The sequence below is a fragment of the Lissotriton helveticus genome, chromosome 5_1, assembly GCF_964261635.1.
Source record: "Lissotriton helveticus chromosome 5_1, aLisHel1.1, whole genome shotgun sequence".
Classification (NCBI taxonomy): Eukaryota; Metazoa; Chordata; class Amphibia; order Caudata; family Salamandridae; genus Lissotriton; species Lissotriton helveticus.
The window spans coordinates 1,209,455,816-1,209,477,274 of record NC_136065.1 but is presented as its reverse complement, the minus strand read 5'-3'; the positions used below and the strand labels follow the sequence as shown (position 1 = coordinate 1,209,477,274).

The following is a 21,459-nucleotide window of genomic DNA, read 5'->3' as shown; positions in this document are numbered from 1 at the left end:
TAACTTTTTAAAGTCCCCATATTTTAGCATCTGCCCAAACTCCAGGGTCCAAACATTTCGGGAAATCAAGAAAAAGACCTGGCCTATCACACAGAAAGACTACTGCCCCAATACATACCCCGCCAAATAGATAGATACCTGGTGCTATCTTTCTAACCCTAAACATTGGCCCAAGGTCCATAATCTAGAAGGGATTGGTTTGACTAGAAAGTGATCTCATTGTAGAAATGTCAGTTGAGTGGGGTGATGGAGAGGGCAATGGTATAGTATAAATGGCCAAACCGGGGGGGGGGGGGGGGGGGGTGAGAGGAATTTCACAGACTAGTGGATTCTAATGATTTGGAAGGGGAGAGGTGGTAGCAGTATAAAATGGATAAACATGATCTGGGAGCAGAGTGATCTACATAGAGAAAAAATTCGGTGAAGGTGGCTAGAGGACTAGACTTTCTGGAGGGAAATCTATGAGGCTATTTATCTGACTTGGATAGATCTTGGTTGGTTTATCTGACTAGAGAAAGGTCTACAGTGAGCAGTATCCATTACAATTCTATTTTAATAAGGTGTTTTCGTTGCAGCTCTGCGATAAAGGACACAGGTGGAGTTCAACAGGCAAATTTAAAAGAGGAGTACTTTTAAGTACAGTTGTCCGCATCATATCTGGCTCACATTTTACAGCAATGGAATGGATATCAATGACCTATCTAGGAAAGATCTGAAGGAGACCTAGTCATGGTAGCGGGGTATATTGTGAATGTAGTGTGTGTGGGTAGTCAGGGTGTGAATTGTCTAACTGGTGGATGATCAAGGTATGAAGTTAACTGTCTGGAGATTAATATGGGCAAACTGGTCTGATCTTGAAATGGCCTATATAAGGGCAGACAGACAGAGGTGGTATGAATGGGAATATTTCAGATGGGATTGGTCCTGATGTGGAATGCTTTAATGTCAGCAGAGAGCATACACAAAATATACAAGAGCCCTCATTCCTACTCCTGCTGTAAAACGTTTAATGCTCTGACTGAGTAAAAATCCACTATAAAAATACCTAACTTGATTACATGTAGACGAGTGATTTTCCTAAATATGGAGGTTCTTCTGACCCAGGCTCCTGTGGGCTGAAAGATGGGAGGTTTTCTTTCAGTGAGGGCTCTCTCCATTACAGACACTTGGGTTCTGAAGATCATTTATCGTTGTCTCTCTTCCTCCAGATACAGGGTGCATCCCTATGCCGGTTCCAACACATTCCTTAAAGAGGGAAGCCCTTTTGGCAAAAGTCACTGCTCTGCTGATAAAGGATGCAACCATCCCAGTGCCTCTAGATCAAGTCAGTCAGGGGGATGTATTCCATACTGTTCCTAGTCCATAAGGTGTTGGGGGACACTTTTGGCCTGTGTTGGACCTGAAATGCCTCAGTCAATTGGTGGCTACTATACTTTTCAAGATGTTGTCACTGAAGCAGCGCATTCATCTTATTTCCCCAGGGATTTTATGGCAACCATCGACCGGATGCATACCTGCATGTCCCTATCAACTAGAGTTATCAAAGGTTTCTGTGGGGACAGCGCATTTTCAGTTTCAGGTGCTGCCCACAGGCTGAAGTCAGCCCTACGAGTCTTTACAAAGGTGTTGGCTCCTTTGATGGCTGTTTCCCACCTGCAGGGGATTTCCATCTTTACATCAACACCTGCCTGGTCAAGGGGGAATCTCTTCTCCTGGCCTCTTCTCATGTGGCAACTGTACTGGATCTTCAGTCTTCTAATTGGTTTTTGGTGAATGCGAAGAAATCCTAGCTGCCTCCAGCACAATATTGCATATAAGGGCCTGGTTCTGGACGAATCTGGGCATAGTCACTCTGCCGGACTCAAGATTGGTCAAGATTCACTCATTTGCAGGATCTGTTGCCAACTCCTTTTCAAGCATTTTGGTTCTGTATGAGGAGGGTGATCTGGCTGCCACTGTGTTTTTAGATCCTTGTGCCAGACTGCACCTCAATATCCTCCAAGATTCATTCTGGCTCAGTGGGTTCCCAATGTGTAGGATATTTCTGGTCTTCCGGTAATGATGGTAATCCAGCAGGAACTGGAGTGGTGGCTTATTCTCTCCAACATCTTCATAGTCATAGTTCCTTTGACTGCTCCGGCGGTCATCACAACGGATGCCAACCAAAGTGGTTAAGGGAATGTGCCTTTCAGGTCAAGGGTTTATAAGATGTCAGCCAGATTTGTCGGTTCTCCAATTGGAGGAACTGGAGACGATGCATCTAGTCTTCCTGCACTTTTCTCACCTGATTCTGGACAAGGACGTTGTCATTTATACGGACAACACCACTGCCCAGTCCAATGTCAATTATCAGGGTTGAGACGAAAACCCGGTCATTGTCAAAATTGTGGATTCACTTTTTTTATGGGCTCAGTCTCATGTGAATTCTCTCCAGGCTGTTTACATTTACGGAGTCCTGAATTCTCGGGCCAATTGCCTGAGCAGGGAGATTCCATCCTATCAGGAATTGTGTCTTTCTACCCAGGTGTTTGCCTGGATATGTCAGATGTGGGGACGCCCACAGGTGCATCTGTTTAGGAGTGTTTGAAATGCCCATCTTCCCCAGTTTTTTGCGGGGTCGGAGGAGTTAGCCAAGTCGAAGCCCTGACATGTCCTTGTCTATCTGGCCTGATATTTGTTTTCCCTCTATTTCCTTTAATCCGGAAGTTTCTGATTCTGGTTTGAAGGGAGAGGGCTCAGGTGATTATGGTGATTTTGGCGTAGCCCCACTCTATCTGGTTTCCTCTTGTGAAGGAGGGTCAGGAGTGGCGACTTTCCTTGGTTCCTTCCCCTCCGAGTTTTACTGTTCTCCAGGTCAAGTCTCTGGCAAAAATTAAGCTGACTGCTTGGAGGTTGAATGGGAGGGAGGGGTTGATTTTTCTGGGTCTTTCCAACTCAGTTTCTTCTTCTGTATAGGCTTGCAGGAGATTTTCCACCAGATCCTCATATGCAAGGCACTGGTAGTCTTTTCAACAGTGGTGTGCTAGGAATCCACAGCTATCCCTTTCTGTGACTCTTCCTCACGTCTTTGAGTTCCTTCAGGATAGGTTTCATTTGGTCCTCAGTTCGGTCACTCTTACGGTTCAGTGGGCAACCATTAAGGCTTTTCACGTCTTCTGGTGGTCTGGCCGATGATCAGGAGCTAGTCTCCAGAATTGTTAAGGGATTCTCAAATTCATATCCTATCCCGCTGCTAGCATGTCCCTCTTGGGACTTGCCGTTGGTGCTTCAGGTCCTTGAATATCCCCAGTTTGAACTTCTGTCCTCTGTGGAAATGTGTCTTTCGACTCTGAAAAGCTAGCTGCCTGGGGGAGTTGGGTTCCCCATCTTGTGTCCCTCCATTTGTTCGGGTGATTGATGAGCGGGTTGTTCCACGTTTGGGTACTGGGTTTGTCCCAAAAGTTAAATCTAGTTTTCATCTTCAACAGGAGATTCTTCCAGTTTTGTCCGGACCCTAAGTTTCCTGAGAAGGTGGTGCTTCATTCCCTTGATGTTCGGAGGACAGATTTGATCTACCTGAAGAGGGTGAAGGAGTTCCCGGTTTCATACGCCTTGTTTGTTAATTTTGGTCCCGCTTGTAAGGGTGGCAACCCTTCTACACAGACCTTGATCAGGTGGATCAGATCTGTGATTCTTTTGTCATACAAGCAGTTTGTTTTGACGTCTCCTCTAGGGATCATGGGGAGGTCAACTAGAGGCAATGCCCACCTCTTTGGCTGAAGTTCAGGCGGCCTCTTTGCAAGAGATCTGTCAGGCTGCCACTTTGGCGGTTCGGTCTACTTTTGTTACCCACTATCGGATGGTGCAGGGCCCACAGATGCCTGATCTTTGGGTTCTAAAGTATTGGCATCTGTGTTCTAAAGTATTAGCATCTCAGATTCTGTCCGATTAAAGTTTTTTACCTACATGTGCATTACAGTTGTTCTGGTCAGGTTTGTGGCTTAGGTACATTTAGTGATTCATCACAGCAAGAGGTACAAGGAGGTAATGCTTTGATTACTTACCGGTAATTGCATTACTCTAAGTCCTTCTCTCCTTGTGATGAATCAGCCCCTGCCGGCCAGTCCAATTGTATGATAGAATGGGCTTCATAAGGAAGTGAGGAGGGGTAGGGGACTTTTATTTCTTGAGAAGGTTGTGAAAGGAAGGCACAAGTACCTCATTTAATGATTCATCACGGCGAGAGAAGGACTCAGAGTAATGCAATTACCGGTAAGTAATCGAGGTATGGCCATGTCGATGTTTACTGTCTGCATCAACGCATTCACTGTAGGCAACTCTGGATATTCCCCATGATATGGCTCACTGCATCTCAGCTATAACCAAAGGCTTCACAAGGGAAAGCATACAGTAAGGTACAGACACCAACTGAGCATACTTTTAAATTATTCTCTGCACAATTCTGGTGTTTGCACTGCAAGGGTGGAGCACACATGTGGAAACCTAATAAGTTGTTTTGTATCGTGCTAATGTGTTTCATGCTGCACAACACTTAGGTGAGGTGACATCTGCCAATGCCCATGGGGGACAGACAAAAAATACAAGTAACAATGATGAGAAAACAGATGTGAGACTGGTCCAACATCGACAGCATGCCGAGGCCAGAGGCATCAGAAACATCACTGACAATTACTTATAAAGCAAAATACATAAAATACAAAATATTTATAAATAACACATAGCATACAAGTGTGTCGTTTGTAAATGTTATTTTTAGAGGTGATTCTTTTACCCAACACACCCTGTTCCTGAGCAGCTCAACCACCTATACCAGCCCCAAACAGCGCATCTCTTGGCTGTTCTATCCTAAACCAAAACTGACTCTCCAACACCCCCCACACTAACACCTACTAACCATTCCCTGGCTGCTTTATCCAACTACCCACCGAAACATCAGCAACCCCGATGCAATAATTCCCTCTTCCAACACTCTGGTCTTTCTTATTTGTACAAGTATCCCCAGGCTGTGACCTGGAGTTGCACTGTACTGCCACCTCAACCCTTCTGGGGACACTTGGCAGGATAAGGAAGGAAGGGGTGGCGATGTCAAGCTGAAAATAATACCATCTCAGACAGGGCGACAGCCTGTCTCTAATCGCCTGGACAAGAGGCTGAAAATGGGCCCTTTCTATACTTTCGCTTTTGCAATCTAACTGTTTATGGTCAGGATGGATGCCATGAGACGTTTTAGATCTCGCCTAGGCAGCGCTAGTGCTGTCTCTTCGAGACATGCTGATTTGAGGATATGGGCATTAAGCTCTACCCATGCTTTTATTGGCTCCTTTCAATGTATTTTGGAATTCTGTTGATTTAATTGGTTTTTTTGTTTACTAGTCTCTCTTTAGTACCTCCTTCTCTTCATTTGTAGCCTCCCATAAGGACAGCCCCTCTTACATGTGTCCTTACTCTGCATGCTTCATTAACTATTACTGACCACTATTTAATTTATGCTTTGCACGTAGTTGCTGTGGGAGGCACAACATGCTCTCCCGCTTCTGCTACCCGGCCTGGTTTTTCATTGCATTGCGACACCCCCCTTAATACGCTGCTCAGTAAGAGTGCCTGGAGTAAAACATTGTATATTTTATGTTTGTAGTGCAGCACACCACGCTTCATCTTTAACATGGCGTCTGCATGCATTTGTTTTCTTATGCACGCCTCGCCCAACTCAACTTTTCTAACATTTTTTGATTTTGGGAGTAATCCCTTCTACTAGCCTATGAAAGACTTCCTAAGATGTTACCCCACGTGACCGATTCTGGTCACTAAGGTACGTTTGACTGCTTTCACGACTTGAGCTGTGCACACTTATAATTTATCTAGCAGCTTCTTTATAAGGAGTATTCTATAAAGTAAAATACTTAATCGCAATGTTACCAGATTTTACTATGCATGACATATGCCCACCCCTTACAAAGCAATGGAGATGCTTTTTCTTTCTTCCAGGGTCTCTCTAGGTTAGAATCTCGCATATGGGTTTTTGACATTGTGGTGGCATTTAGAAAATGTAATACGGCAGTCTCTGTTCACAGTCTGAATTAAAAAAAAAAATCTTCTGCCTGAGCAGGCAAATGAGAAATTCTACTCCGCCAGTGCAAACAAAAAAGAAATTCAAAACCAAAATTATCATTTACAACACCAATAGCTCTAACTTTCACAAAAGTGAGACCTAAAGCACAGCAATTGCATGTTATGGATTAGTGGATGGCCAATCCAAAACCCTGTACTGCTGTGTCGATATGGAATCCACCCTCAGGATGTCCCACACCAGTCAGGACAGACAGTAAGCTTATCGCCTCATGGTACATCTGTACGAGAAAATGAAGTTGGCAAGGTGCACAGCTGATTATTCGAAAACAAGATTAAATTAGTTTGATGCTTTTGTTAAGGTTTGGGTGCTCATACAGGTGACGTATCCGGCTCTTTACGTCCAAATGTAGAAACAACGTGTGTGCACAAACAACGCGAGTGCATCCCTGTAGTTAGGCACACCTTTGGGTTCATCGAAGAAGACTAATTTTTACCATGGGATGGTTGTACGATTCTTTATTGATCAACTTAATAAATGTTCATCAATGTTTTTAATCAAAATGATTCCTATTTGATATCAACAAAAAGTTTCTTTTTCTCCACATTGTATTCAGTGAAAGTATTAGCATCGTAATTAGACAATACTCCAATGCATTTCGGGCTTCTGTGCCCTTTATCAAGGAGCTCTGTGAACAAAAGGTACAATGTCAGATATGTGAAAACTGCTATAGCCCATCATGTCATAGAGATCATAAACATCATAAATACTGCTTTAGTTGTAAAACATACATAGTGTACGTGTCAATACCTTCATCGTTTCAAGTGGTGTGATTTGCATGCATAAATGTGCCCAATGTGCGCGTTATCGTACTAACGTGCCGAGGTGAAAAGAGTGTTCATCATAACACTTTTATTAACAAAACGCTTACGTGAAAGCGCCTTTGCTGATGCCGAATCACTGTCTGTAAAAAAAGTAAAAGGGAACCATAAAGGTTAGGGTTGTTTCTCCTGCAGGAGATGCCAGTTATATGACTTGCAGGTTATCGGCAGAAAGAAACGCTGACTTACCAGTGTAGATATTATGTCTTCTCAATGCTCTATGGCGGTTCATGCGGATCGGGGTCTCTTCACGAGGAAAATCAACACACCCGTGGCGTGGTGTGTGAGAGATAAGCGGAAGGTGAATGCTGTGTGTATTTAACTTGAACGCGAGAGGGCTAGGCTCTGATTGGTGCGTGATGCGATCACGTGATCGCTAGTGTCGATAAAAACGGACTAAATGCAATGTGTGCATGCAATTCAATACTAAGCAGCGGCCATATTGGACAGGTGAACCGGTGCATTAAACATGTATTACACCATACTGAATATGTATTTTCACAACTATGTATAAGATCACAGGTGGCACAAAATTGTAGTACACTAGAGAATCACGCAACGGTGATTACAAAAAGCAACTTAATTCAGTTCGATCATTAAGCCCAAACGGCTTAAGGGATTGTAATCGGTACATCCAGGCTGTTTCTCGCTGGAGTAATGTCTTATGATTGTCTTTGCCTTCTTTTTTCTCAATGATTTCAAGTACCAGGAATTTCAGTTGTGCTATGCTATGTTTTTGGTCAAGAAAGTGCATTGCAATGCTGGATTTTTCATTTTTCATACAAATGTTCGATTTATGTTCGTTTAAGCGTACCTTTATCTTCCTTTCTGTTTTTCCAATATATGTTTTGCCACATGGGCACTTTAACAAATAGATAAGGTTGCTTGAATCGCAGGTGGCATTCACATTAAGTTTGATTTTGTTGCCCCTCATGGGGTGTGATATATAGTTTCCTTTGATCACGTTATTGCAGCTGTTACAGTTCAGACATGGGCGTGTTCCTCTGGCCTCAATTTTTGTAATCGGGTTTTTAGAGAGGATTTCTTTGAAGTTGTTACTTCTGGTATGAGCAAAGATAGGTGGTGATTTAAATAAATCCTTGAAGTCAGGTTCAGAAGCTAAAATTCGCCAGTGGTTTAAGATGATTTTTTTGTACGCCGCACTTTGTGTGGAATATTTGGATACTACTACTATCCTGTCGTCTTTGGGTTTCGTTACCCTCATTAATGCTTGTTCTCTGGGTATTTTTTCTACCCGTTCTTCAGCATGTTTGATGATCTCCATCGGGTATCCTCTTTGTAAAAATCTAGATTGTATTTCTTTCATGCGTTTCCCAAGGGTTTCTGGTTGTGATATTATGCGTTTGATGCGTAACATTTGGGAGAATGGTAGATGACGTTTTAGTGAACCCTGATGGTGGCTTGAATAATGTAGTGTGTTATTGCGGCCGGTATTTTTTCGAAACAAGTCGGTTGTCATTCCAGTTTTGGTGACGTTTACATCTAGAAATGTGATGGTTTCCTCATCTATTTGCCAAGTAAGTTGTACTCTGTTGCCTTTGATATTTAGTTCTGTAAGGGCGTGTTCCAGGCTTTCCTTAGTGTCTTGCCAAATGAAGAATAGGTCGTCAATGTATCTCACGAACATTGTCAAATGTTTTTTCCAAATGGGGTTATCGAAAATGTGCATTGTCTCAAATTCTTGCATGTAGATATTAGCGTAAGTGGGCGCTGCACAATTCCCCATAGACATGCCTGATAGCTGCAAGTACCACTCATTGTTGTAGGTGAAGTAGCTATGATATAGGGTGTAAATCATTAGTTCCATGAGAAAAGCTTTCATAGGATCTTCAATGTCGCTGTTCAGTAAGGTTTTTTCGATGGCTTCTATCCCTCCTGCGTGGGGGATGGATGTATATAGACTTTTGACGTCTGCCGTGCAGAGTACTAGTTTATCTCCTTCAAATACTTTGATTTCAGAAAGTTTTATTAGAAATTCCGTCGTATCCTTGACGTAACTCTTCAATTGTTTGACAAGCGGTTGTAGGTATTGATCCAGAAACTTCCCCACTGGTTCATGTATGGAGCCTCTAGTGGACACTATTGGTCTAAACGGGGGGTCGTCTAAACTTTTGTGAATCTTGGGTGACATTTTAATTGCTGGGCTTTTGGGATGTTCAATCAAAAGGAATTTTCTTGTTCTTTCATCAATTACTTTAGCATCGTAAGCTTTTGTTACTATTTCAGTTAGAATCAATTTGAATTGATTAGTTGGATTAGATTCAAGGGGCATGTATGTGTCCTGGTCTGAAATGTGTTCATTGATCTTATTTATGTACATGTTTGTATTGATTATAACCAGCGCCCCTCCTTTGTCTGCTTTGATGCATTTTATCTCTTTGTTATTCGCGATTTTTTTATTAGAGTGTCCTTGTCCTTCTGTGTAATGTTTTGCTTGATTTTTTTTGTGGAAGTTTAATTTGGTGAGGTCTTGTTTCACTTAAGTTTCAAACGTATCGATACATTTATGACTGCTCGGAGGCATGTATGAACTGGGCGGGCGTAAGCCCATCAGTTGATCCGGTTTCTTTTCAGTCATAGGTGGTAACACTATATCAAAAAAGTGGCGTAGTCGGAGTTTCCGTGTCAGTTTAAAGGTGGCAATTTCCAATTCCAGTAAATTAGTAGACGTTGTAGGGATAAAAGATGTACCTTTTTGTAGCAACTTCATCTCATGTGGTGTTAGCATGGTGTCTGATATGTTAATCACTAGGTGTTCTTCTTTGTGAAACTCCTAGTGTTGGGATGACCTTTTCCCTTTTCTCTTACCCCTCCGGGGTCTTCTGTTTCGCAATGGCCTAATTCTAAAAAAGGCCCTGCTGATGATGAATTGTCTTCAACGTTGTGGCTTGCGTGCACGTTTTTATTGCCTTTGTTGACGTTGGTTGCAACTCCTGGTTTTCTCGATGGTTGACTGGCGGTTTCACTTCCAGATGAGGAGGTGTCAGTTTGTTGGCTGTAAGGTTTGTTACGCCGTCTTTGGGCGTATATATCGGCCCAAGTGTAGACCTCCCCTAATTTGTAGTCCAGGGTGTCACGTCTGAACTTGCAAATCTTTCTTTCGTTTATTTCCTTTGTGTGTTTCTCAAGTTGTATGTTAATGTCCTCTAGTATTTTTGATAATTCATCACTTTGAATGGATTCCTCAAGTTCTTTTTCAATTTCAATTTGATTGCATGCACACATTGCATTTAGTCCGTTTTTATCGACACTAGCGATCACGTGATCGCATCACGCACCAATCAGAGCCTAGCCCTCTCGCGTTCAAGTTAAATACACACCGCATTCACCTTCCGCTTATCTCTCACACACCACGCCACGGGTGTGCTGATTTTCCTCGTGAAGATACCCCGATCCGCATGAACCGCCAATAGAGCATTGAGAAGACATAATATCTACACTGGTAAGTCGGCGTTTCTTTCTGCCGATAACCTGCAAGTCATATAACTGGCATCTCCTGCAGGAGAAACAACCCTAACCTTTATGGTTCCCTTTTACTTTTTTTACAGACAGTGATTCGGCCTCAGCGAAGCCGCTTTCACGTAAGCGTTTTGTTAATGAAAGTGTTATGATGAACACTCTTTTCACCTCGGCACGTTAGTACGATAACGCGCACGTTGGGCACATTTATGCATGCAAATCACACCACTTGAAACGATGAAGGTATTGACACGTACACTATGTATGTTTTACAACTAAAGCAGTATTTATGATGTTTATGATCTCTATGACATGATGGGCTATAGCAGTTTTCACATATCTGACATTGTACCTTTTGTTCACAGAGCTCCTTGATAAAGGGCACAGAAGCCCGAAATGCATTGGAGTATTGTCTAATTACGATGCTAATACTTTCACTGAATACAATGTGGAGAAAAAGAAACTTTTTGTTGATATGAAATAGGAATCATTTTGATAAAAAACGTTGATGAACATTTATTAAATTGATCAATAAAGAATCGTACAACCATCCCATGGTAAAAATGAGTCTTCTTTGAAGAACCCAAAGGTGTGCCTAACTACAGGGATGCACTCACGTTGTTTGTGCACACACGTTGTTTCTACATCTGTACGAGAGACACCTGCCATGCCTCCAAGAAGATCTTCTGCTGTGTCAGCTCCTGAGTCACCTCAGATAACATGATCCTTCACTACACTATGATGCACTTAATACAACAGGTGCAGCAGCGGTTGTGTTCGCCTGGGTCACTGGTGATGCAGGATTCTCAGGCTCTGATTTGCCAGAAGATTCCAGGACATCCCCATTATCCAGCAGCTAGATAATGGGTAGAATGCTGTCCTGCTACAAGAACACCTCGCTAACAGTGGTGGCCATTACCTTGGTGGTGGTAGTAGGATTGGTGGCAGAGACAGCTGAGATAGTGGCAGAGGGGAGAATTGGTGGCTTTTCTGTTACCAGCTGTGATGATGGCTGCAGATGTAGGACACGTAGAGGAGCCCATGTCCTCATTTAATTCCTCATGATGAAAGTGACCATCAACCCGTTTTACACATTCCAAACATAATCACAAAGCCTCATCTACTCCGTATATGACTCTTCTAAATGAGCCAGGCACAGCAGCATAAGGCACTCTGGAAGTTTTCTTCATAAATCAACTAGGATTCCATATCCTCATGAAGCTGAGCAAACAACAAAGCGAAAGATGATAACAGATGTTGGAAATGACTTGAGATTCAACAGACCACTTTATTAAACATTTTCTACTTCTCTGGGCTAATCCTTGAACGAATATCAGAATTAGTCCCCTGTGGTAGAACGGAGTGGGGTTGGAGTGTGGGGGGATGACAAGACATTTGGGTGCAGCGGTCATTTATTAATTATTGTGAGTGATAATTGAATATCCGACACCCTGACCTTAGCTATCATAATCCTATTGTCATCAGGTTATCAAAGTAATGCCCAGCATCATGGGCTTTTCAAATGACTTACTGAGTTGAATAAAAGCCTTGGGGTTCGATAAAAGATGGAAGGCAACATACCTGGATTAGCCGTAGAGCAACTATAGGAATTTTGATGGCAATCATGCCCTCATGGAGAGCGAAAACACAGCACTGAAATACACTGACAAGATACTGGGTACACGGAGTAGCTCGTAACCCCTTGCACGCTGATGACGAGCTGGGCTCGTCATGAGGTAGCCTCCTGCTACGCTGATGACGAGCCCAGCTCGTCACGTAACATGCGGTTTCGCAAAAGTCAGCGTACAAGCGGAATTCCGCCCGCACGCATTCCGTCCGCCCGCACGCACGTTAAGGCAAGAATACCAAGTTAAAGAGAACGACTGACAAGGAATAAAAAACTGAGCTGTGTCCTGCTCAGGGAAGGAAAGTGGGAAAACAACAACCCGGGATCAGACATCAGTTGGACCGACAAACTGGGCTTCCTTGCCTTGAATGTGCAAAAGGCTGGTGGTACATGCATTTCATCACAATGTGGCTAGGCTTTTGTATAACAAACAAATGCATTTTGGATTCAGTGTTACTTCCCTAACCTAAGAAGTAATTAAACTAACTCACTTGATAAAAATGAATTGCAGTTTGAAAGCTCAGACACTGAAAGAGTGTCAATGTTGACATGAAGTGAGGTGGCCATCCTAACAGGTACAAATGAACAAAACAGTGTAGCCACGTTTGCATAGCAAGTTATGCTGTTCCCTTTCTACCTGAAACAGGTATTTCATTACTGATAGCGCGCTGCTGCTGGCGCTTTGATATTTTTTAAACTTTCCTGTTATAATATTTATGTTTATTTGATTTTTGCGTTTCCCCTGTTTTTAGCGGACCGGGCTGGGTTCTATCTCCCCCCTCCACTCACCGCACATAAAACGAGTTTAGCACCACCGTTTTGGTGGGTCCTGGGTCCCTTGGAAGGGTCGGGGTCCGATTACCAGCGCCATCTTGCTTTGGGCTCTGGCAAGACCGGCGGGCGCCATCTTGGAGCGTCCTCACGCTCCTCTTCTTCCGGGGAGCGCCTATTTAAAGTCGTCCCCTCCCGCGCAGCGGGACGCGCAGTTGTGACGCCTTCGCTGTGCCGGAGTCGTGCCAGAGTCCTGCCCGTCTGCGCTCATCCGCGCAAGGAGGACGCAGGACGTGGCAGGACTCCATCGTGCTGTAAGTATGACCTATCAGTACTCCAGTCAGGCTCTCCATCGGATCAGACGAGGGTTGCCCTCATGTTTGCACTCAGCTCAGCATCCCTTGTGCGGCCCTCATGCCTGCCCATGTGGCTGGTGGGAGCTATCGGCACCGACGATGGCCCCTAGCCAGACAATATTGTATCGCAAGAAGGAGTCTTCGTCTCCTAGTGCCGCTAAATTGTGGCACCATAATGTCAGATCTCTGTCGAAACATCATCGAGATATTTTTGAACTTATCTCCTTAGAAAGCCCTGATGTTTTTTTTATGACGGAGACCTGGCTAGGTGATGAAGATACGGCTATTATTAATCTGGCCCTTCCCCCGGGCTATGCAATTCATACATTAAATCGGAAGGGGAGAGGTGGAGGCATAGCCGTGGCTTTCAAAACCTGTTATACTTGTATCTGGAAGCCTACGAACCTGGCTGGCGCAGAGTGTGCCCACTTTTCTATTGGCCTTAGTCAGCACCAAACACTATCAGGTCTTCTGATCTATCGCCCCCCAGGGAGTGATAGCGCCTTTAGGAAAGCTCTTCCTGAGCTAGTAAGCTCTCTCTCTCTGTTCTCCTCCAATATTACCATCATCGGCGATCTCAATATACACCTTGATGTCATAGAGATACCAGCGGTAAGAGGTCTGCTGGACGATCTTGAAGCAGTACAGCTACTCCAACTGGTCCGCCACCCTACCCACGAGGGAGGTCATATCCTCGATCCAGTTTTTACTAACCTTCAACTGGTCGAGGTTTTACCCCCTAGACCCATGGGATGGAGTGATCACTATCTCATTGAGCTTTCTGTCACATTGGTGACACAACCTATTGGGAAGCCTGATAAAACATCTTTCAGGCGGCCCTGGAAAAAGCTCAAACTGGAGGATTTCCATCGTTTACTGATCACTACACCCCTGGTCCTTGCGGATGATGTAGCAACTGGTTATACCACCTTTTACGCTTGGATTGTTAAAGTCCTTGACGCATTAATTCCAGCTGGTTGGAGTAGAAATCGTCATTCTCAGCCCAATGCCTGGTACACGGAGGCACTCAGGAGTATTAAAGCTATTTGCCGACAGGCTGAAAGAGCTTGGAGGAAGAACTATGATAAAGACCTGAAGACATGCTATCTGGCCAAGGTAAAGACATATCATAGAGCTGTCTGCCGGGCCCGTGCTGATTACTATGCACGAGAATTCCAGGCGAGCCCTAACCCGTCCAAACTGGTTTTTAAAGTCTTGAAGGAGCTCACAGTGAACAGACTTCCCACTACGGAGATTTGTTCTCTTGCCCACTGTGAGTCGTTAGCCAGCTTTTTTGTGGAGAAAGTAAATGCCATCTATCGCTCTTTTCCTAAAGCTGACCTTGACATTACAACTCTAACAGTGCGCACTTCTCTGTGCCTAGCCTCTCTCCCTATACCATCGGAGCAGGAGTTCAATCTCCTAGCGGCTAAGGTCAAGTCTGGTTCTCCGGATGACCCTTTGAGACCTGCCCAGTTTTTGGACTCGGCGCCCTTCTGCCTCCCTCCTATTCGCCAACTGGTGGAGCAATCCCTTACCATCGGTTCAGTTCCACCTAGTTGGAAGGCTGCCTGTGTCATGCCCATTATAAAGAAGCCTGGATTGGATCCGTTGAAGCCGGAGAGTTATCGACCTATCTCCCTTCTCCCTTGGGTGGCAAAGATCAGAGGCCCATGTGAATAACATCTTAACACACCATCTGGCCTCCGCACACCTGTTAGATCCTACACAGAATGGTTTTAGATCTGGACATAGTACAGAGACGGCACTTTTATATATGGTTGAACATCTCCGCTCTGTACTAGATGCAGGTCAAACGGCGGCACTGGTCCTTTTGGACCTTAGTGCCGCCTTTGACACTGTATCTCACACCATTCTCATTAGAAGGCTCAGTGAGGCAGGTATTTCAGGCAGGGCGCTAGATTGGTTTCAATCGTTCCTCTCGGAACGATCTTTTCAGGTTGTGGCTCCACCGTTTACATCTAAGCCCCATGCTATCGCGCAAGGTGTCCCGCAGGGTTCGGCGTTGAGCCCCACTCTCTTCAACTTATATGTTCAACCTTTGGCGGAGGTTGCGAAGAGATGGGGGTCTCACTATGGTATCATACGCCGATGATACCCAGCTGGCGGTAACTCTCAATGGGGACTCTGACCAACTGGCGTCGAACTTTGCGGATGGTTTGAGGGCTGTTGCTAGTTGGCTTACGACCAACTGTTTACAACTCAACGCCCTCAAAACTGAGGTGATGGTGCTAGGGAAACATCCTGAGCTGTGGGGTGCTAGCTGGTGACCTGAAGAGTTGGGACCTCCCCCAAAACCCGTCTCTGAACTTAAAAATCTTGGCGTCTGGGTGGATTCCAAACTTACCTTTTCATTCCATACTAAGAAGGTGGCATCTATGTGCTTTGGAATATTTCGTGGTTTGAGGCCCATCCTTAAATTCTTCGATGCCCCCACCCGTCAGATGGTGATCCAAGCTAGCATTCTGTCGCGGCTAGATTACGCGAGCTCACTACTCTTGGGCGCCAACCAGGCCGAGGTCCTGCGGCTTCAACGGGTGCAGAATGCGGCAGCTAGGGTCCTGGTGGGCCTGCCGCGCTTCTGCTCTGCCCGTAGTACAATCTTCGACCTGCACTGGCTGCCAGTAATTAGGCGCATAGAGTTTAAGGCCCTCTGTTTTGCTTTTAAAATTCTCAGATCTGACACTCCTGCTATCCTTCAGCATCTTTTATCCCTGTACACCCATTCGCGCAGTCTTCGCTCTGCCGGCCAAAACCTGGCACTTGTTCCTCATTTTCAGAAATGCAGACAAGGTGGTCGATCGTTTACGGTCTTGGCCTCTTAAGTTATGGAATGCTCTTCCTGCCTTTGTCCGTTCTCTGGACGATCTCTTTGCTTTTAGGAAAGCTGTCAAGACACATCTCTTTCCTTTACCTTATTAATCACCCCTGCTTCCTTTTGCGTTGTTAGTTATGTTACCTTTTTTATATAGCGCCGGGACGCCCCTTAGCTGGGGCAGCTGTGCGCTCAAGAAATCCAAATAACATAACTGTAGGAGAGTAGGGTCTGCAATCCTATGATCACCCAGATTTTTGCTTTTTGCTTCACTGGTTTACGACTTTCCCTGGCTGTGGGCCTGCTAATCAGACCCACAGCCTAGCTGTTCTCTCTAATCCAAATTGTACGCAGGTACTGAATTGGCACTGGGCCCTCTCAAGTCCCTGTACCCAGGGCTGAGGTGCACCCAGAAGTCTCCCAGGGGCTGCAGCATGTATTATGCCACCCCTGGGCTGACTAACTAAATCAGACACAACTGGCTGCTTGACAGCTGGGGCAGAGTGGTGTACCCACCCTCTGTTGTAGATATAGTATTCCTATATCTAAACCTAAATGGACACACAGATCTCCTATCAGTCACTCCTATGGCAGGCCTTAACAATCCTGAAGGCAGAGTGCTTGGAATCGTGTGAGATAGTGCTCTGGCATGAGCTGAGCCTGTCTGCGGCTTTTGGGATCCATCCCTTAGCCGTTTCCATGATATCGCATACCATATACTCTTAAGTGCATTATAATCCTCGCGATTATATGCCAACTCTGGTATCGCTTTATCAAAACATGTCGAGTAAGGTGTCATACGAATTGGAATACTAACCCCTCGCCAATTCTGGCGACGGGGTTAGCATTCCACCCTTCTAGAGGGACACGACATGTATGTAACCTGTAACCCCGGTTACAGTCAGACACAGCCTTAGCTCCACAAAATGGATGCTGCCACCGAGACACAAGTCTGCCCTCCTGCTGCTGGGAGTCCTCCCAGAGCAGGAGGCAAGGACAAAGGGTTTCCTGTCAGGGGCGGTGCCAGCACCGTCCCAGACAGGATTTTGTGTATCCTAGGTAGGCAGGGCTTTAGAGGAAGGTGACTGCAAGTGGCACCCCGGTGCTCACTGTGCATAGGCCGGCTGAAACCAGTTCCAGGGGCACTCCAGCCCCTGGCCTGGGGAAAGCCCGCCAAAGGAGAGGGGTGTAACCACCCCCCTCCTAGTCCCACCCATAGGGCAGGACTTAGTCGCGTGCCAGCCCCTTTTTGCAGGATAAAGGTAGGAACTGGCCCCCTTCCAAATCAGATCATCTTTGAATCCTGAACCAACTTTCCACGAAAGGAACTCAAGACTCTTCTCAAGATTTCTCCCTTGTGACTAAGGAGTAGTCACCCTGCAGCAGCAGGCACCAACCAAGCATCGCGGTTTGTTGCCAGTCTCTCCTTCGGATCAAGACTGCTCCAGCACGACGAGAACCGGCTTCCCTGGCACCTCTGACCTCAACCTACATCATCAGCCCAGCTGTGATCAGTGGGTGTGACGCGACCTCGAGGGACCGCCATCTTCAGAACTGCACGACGCTTGTCCAGCATGACGCCTGAGTGACCCTCGACTGAGTGCCTTGGGGTAAGAGAAGCCCCGACCCTGAGCAGCTCCAGCACCGAAGTCCAGCCCCCCTGCATCCACGAGATCGGCGTGGGGCCCTTCTGCTTTTTGCTGCTCACCGCGTTGTCCAGGTCGCTTGCCCGTTGGCTAGTGGCCCCCTCACGACGCTCCACGACAACTAACACTGCTGGTCTGGTTGCTCCAGATTAGCTCGTGCTCCCCTCCAAAAGAGGAGTACCCTGGACCCTCCTGGTCCACTCAAGACGCCATTTTAGGTCCACCGCGTGGGCCTTGCATTTGCCAAGACTTGTTGCCCCAATCCTGGGTCCAGCGACGTCGACAGCAAGAACCTTCGTGGGACAGCTCGCACCTCCATCCTGGTCGCCGACAACGCCTCCTAGTCCGAGAGACTGCAGAGCCCAGCAGCGCCCACTCACCTGACTGCGGTGACTTCACCCGGTGCCATCCTGGTGCCCACTTAATCACTGGCTAGTGATTCAGAACTTGGTCCCCTCTGCTTTCAGGTTTTCTTCTTCCCTGATCCAGGCTTGGATCACCACGAACTTTCTTCACTGGCCGCCTGCCAGCAACTCTTTCTTCAGGCTCCTGGATCTTCAACGTGGGTTTCCGACGCAACTTCAACCCTATGCAGCCGCAGCCCCTGGGCTAGGTAACCTGAGTACTCCGGTGCTCCAGCATAGTCCAACACCCTAAGTGTTCGGATCCACTCCCGTTTTCGACCCACCTAGTCGGGTTCGCCCGAGAACAGTAACTTTGTCTTTACTAGCTTCCATAGACTTTTTCCCGCCTTACGCGTGAGAGTTCCCACTCTGCACACGACGTCCACAGGCCTCCTGCAACTAATCTAAGTGTTTAGCATTGTAGGACTAGCGTTTCTAAAGTCTATGAGAATAGTTACTTACCTGCTAGTAATTCGCATTCCACTTTTGTAATATATGGTTTTTCGTGCCCCTCGGGCATTTTGTAAATTGTGCGACTTAAAGTATTTTCTTAAGAGTTTTGTATTGTGCTTAGCTCCCTGACTCATAAAGAGTTCAGGGTAGACTTGTTAGAAATAAATATACATTTATTTTCATAACAACTTGTGTGGTGTCCTTTCACTTGGTGTTCAAGGGGTAATGTGATGGTAAAACAGCTGGCTTAACACGCCCTCTAGAGTCTTAGCCTTAGACTGCTAGTATCCATGCTACTAGGATAGCTGGTCTATAAGGTTGACTTACAACCAATCATCAATAAGGGTTGTTTGGACTGATACAAAGTGCTCACTAAAATAGTGAACATTATATATCAGGCCAACTTCTCACAATAACATAACATAACAATTTCTAAATCGAGATGTAAATCCCTGAAGGTTACTGGGTTGAGCCACAAATAGCATAGGAGTCAAAATTAGTATTGTGAAGCAATGAAGAGATCTACAGTACAGCTAAAGAACACAGATGTCCTAATCATGCTAGATGCCGCCAATGACTATACTAATGTTGCAGCTCTTTCAGACTCTAAATTTACATTCATTTTTAATTAAAACATGACCAATTTCCCTGACCATTCAAAAAGGCCATACTGTCCAATATTTTCTAGAGGAATATTTATGATGGGCCCGCATTTCAAAACCAGTCAATACTCTTTAGATTTATCACATTTTCTATATATCAGTACACTATCATTTAGTATTAAGTACCCAGTCTCCTTTTCTCTTCAAATGCATTCATTAGGGCAGCAACAAAACACAAAAAGAGTATAATTCAAGTCATCCTCACAAGATCAAAACAATGACTACATATTCCTCAAGAAAGGTCACTGTTCACCTACCAAAGCACAGAGTAGTGTGGTACTCATCTGCAAATACGTTTCATCACCTCCTCAGGGGTAAGAAACACTATGTTAATGGGAATACAATATAGGCTGGGTACTTAAAATGTGATTAGTCGCAAATGCATACATGCCACCAGTCGCTATTTAGGAGAGAGATTTCCGATTTTTTAAAGGTAACATGTGTGCTATTGTAGCTTTCTCCCAGCTTAGTCATCCTCCATTCCAATGCAAGTTAACGGGGAAAACATTTTTCCCCACATCTCTCTCCAGGAATTCCCAAATGCATACGATTGAGGCGAGAGACTCGTGATATTTGTAAGCTAAAAATGGCTGTATTTACCAGTCTCTCGCCCGAAACTGCATTTGCTTCTACGTATATTAATTTGAAAAATTAAGTTCCTTCATTTTTTTTTCCCAAATCTCACTTTCTCGTTTCAAAATATTGCCATGTATGCTAATGTGTAGGCAGATAAACTAAACGTCTACATCTAGTGACAAAATGCCCCACTGTGACAGTTCTGCTCAGAGAAAATGAGGGGCGACACCCAATGGGACGGTGTGAGTTGGACAGTAAGGTCATCAATTTCACGAGAACACAAGACTGTCTCCATAAACAAACAATGCTATAAAAATGCAGACAGTGTTTCCAGAGAACACGCACACATGCCCAGACATAAAGTTCACCAGGGAGCTATCTGCTCACGCTGCTCCGGAGGGGCGCCAAGTGTCCTTACCGATAAGCCCAACGGTCCGCATCAGCTGTGTATCGGCGACCGCAGCCATGGTCCGGCACAGCCCGAGGCCTGCTGCTCCTCGAGAAGCCTCGGTGTTTCCTGCTCCCGCCTTCCCCTGCCACCTCCCACACGCACACCGCTCCGCCCCTTCCCTACCGCTCACAGCGGCGCTCTCAGGACCTGGATTCGAGCTGGATGCACCGGCCGAGGCTGCCTCTCTGCCCTGCGAGCGGCGGCTGGACCCGGAACAGGCACATGACCGTGGAGGCGTCTACCCTTCGGCCCCGATCACACCCGCTTCTGTAAAGATGCACTCTTGCCTAATTGATGAGGCACAGGAAATTACGAACAGACACAAGCTACAGAATACTGGATAAACGTGACTGGAGCGCTCCACTGCCAACCCCTGTTAAATCTTGTAAATGATTAGGTTGAAAGTTAACGCTTGAGTGCAAAATTCGTTGTAATTTGTAATCGCGAGTTGCATACCTTTTTTAAAACAAGCATTAGAAATGCAATCGGGCTCGGATTTATTTGAGTTTGAGCTAATGGCATTGTAAATGGTAATGTATTTTTGCTAAGTGTTATGGAGTGTGTTAATGTGGTGTGTAGTGGAATTATGTGTGTTAGATTATAATTGTAGCAATGGTGGCATGCTGTGTTTTTACATGAATATGTTTAAAACTAAAGTGTACCATACTGAGATTGCTACAATACTTAATTGTGGATGTGTAACAATCGATGCATGTACTGATGGCCGTGACTGCCTGTAGAAATTGTGCACTGATGGCTGGTGGTGAGCAGTAGCATTGGTGGTGGTGGTACTGCTGGCCGTAGTACTGGTAGTGGTAGTACTGGTGGTGGTGGTACTGGTGGTGGTGGTACTGGTGGTGGTAGTGGTATTGGTAGTGGTAGTACTGGTAGTGGTAGTACTGGTGGTCGTGGTACTGGTAGTACTGGTGGTGGTGGTAGTGGTAGTACTGGTGCCTGTAGTACTGGTAGTACTGGTGGTGGTACTGGTGGTGGTAGTACTGGTGGTGGTGGTGGTACTGGTAGTACTGGTGGTGGTACTACTGGTGATGGTGGTACTGGTGGTGGTGGTAGTGGTACTGGTAGTACTGGTAGTGGTAGTACTGGTAGTGGTGGTGGTGGTGGTGGTGGTATTGGTAGTGGTAGTACTGGTGGTGGTGTTACTGGTAGTACTGGAGGTGGTGGTACTGGTAATGGTAGTACTGGTGGTGGTAGTACTGGTGGTGGTAGTACTGGTAGTGGTGGTACTGGT

At 45.5% G+C, this 21,459-nt stretch overlaps 1 protein-coding gene across 2 annotated transcripts in view; it reads right to left on the bottom strand.

The window, feature by feature from the left end:
• DENND10 (DENN domain containing 10) overlaps positions 1-20,499 on the bottom strand; it is a 109,013-nt gene extending 88,514 nt beyond the window's left edge. The window contains exon 1 of one of the 2 annotated variants that reach the window (XM_078643911.1): positions 20,178-20,499. In XM_078643911.1, coding sequence (XP_078500037.1) covers positions 20,178-20,226 — 49 coding nt within the window. In that variant the 5' untranslated portion in view covers positions 20,227-20,499. The remainder of the gene's footprint in view (positions 1-20,177) is intronic. The other variant, XM_078643912.1, reaches the window with a different exon arrangement.
• Positions 20,500-21,459: the final 960 nt, after the last annotated feature.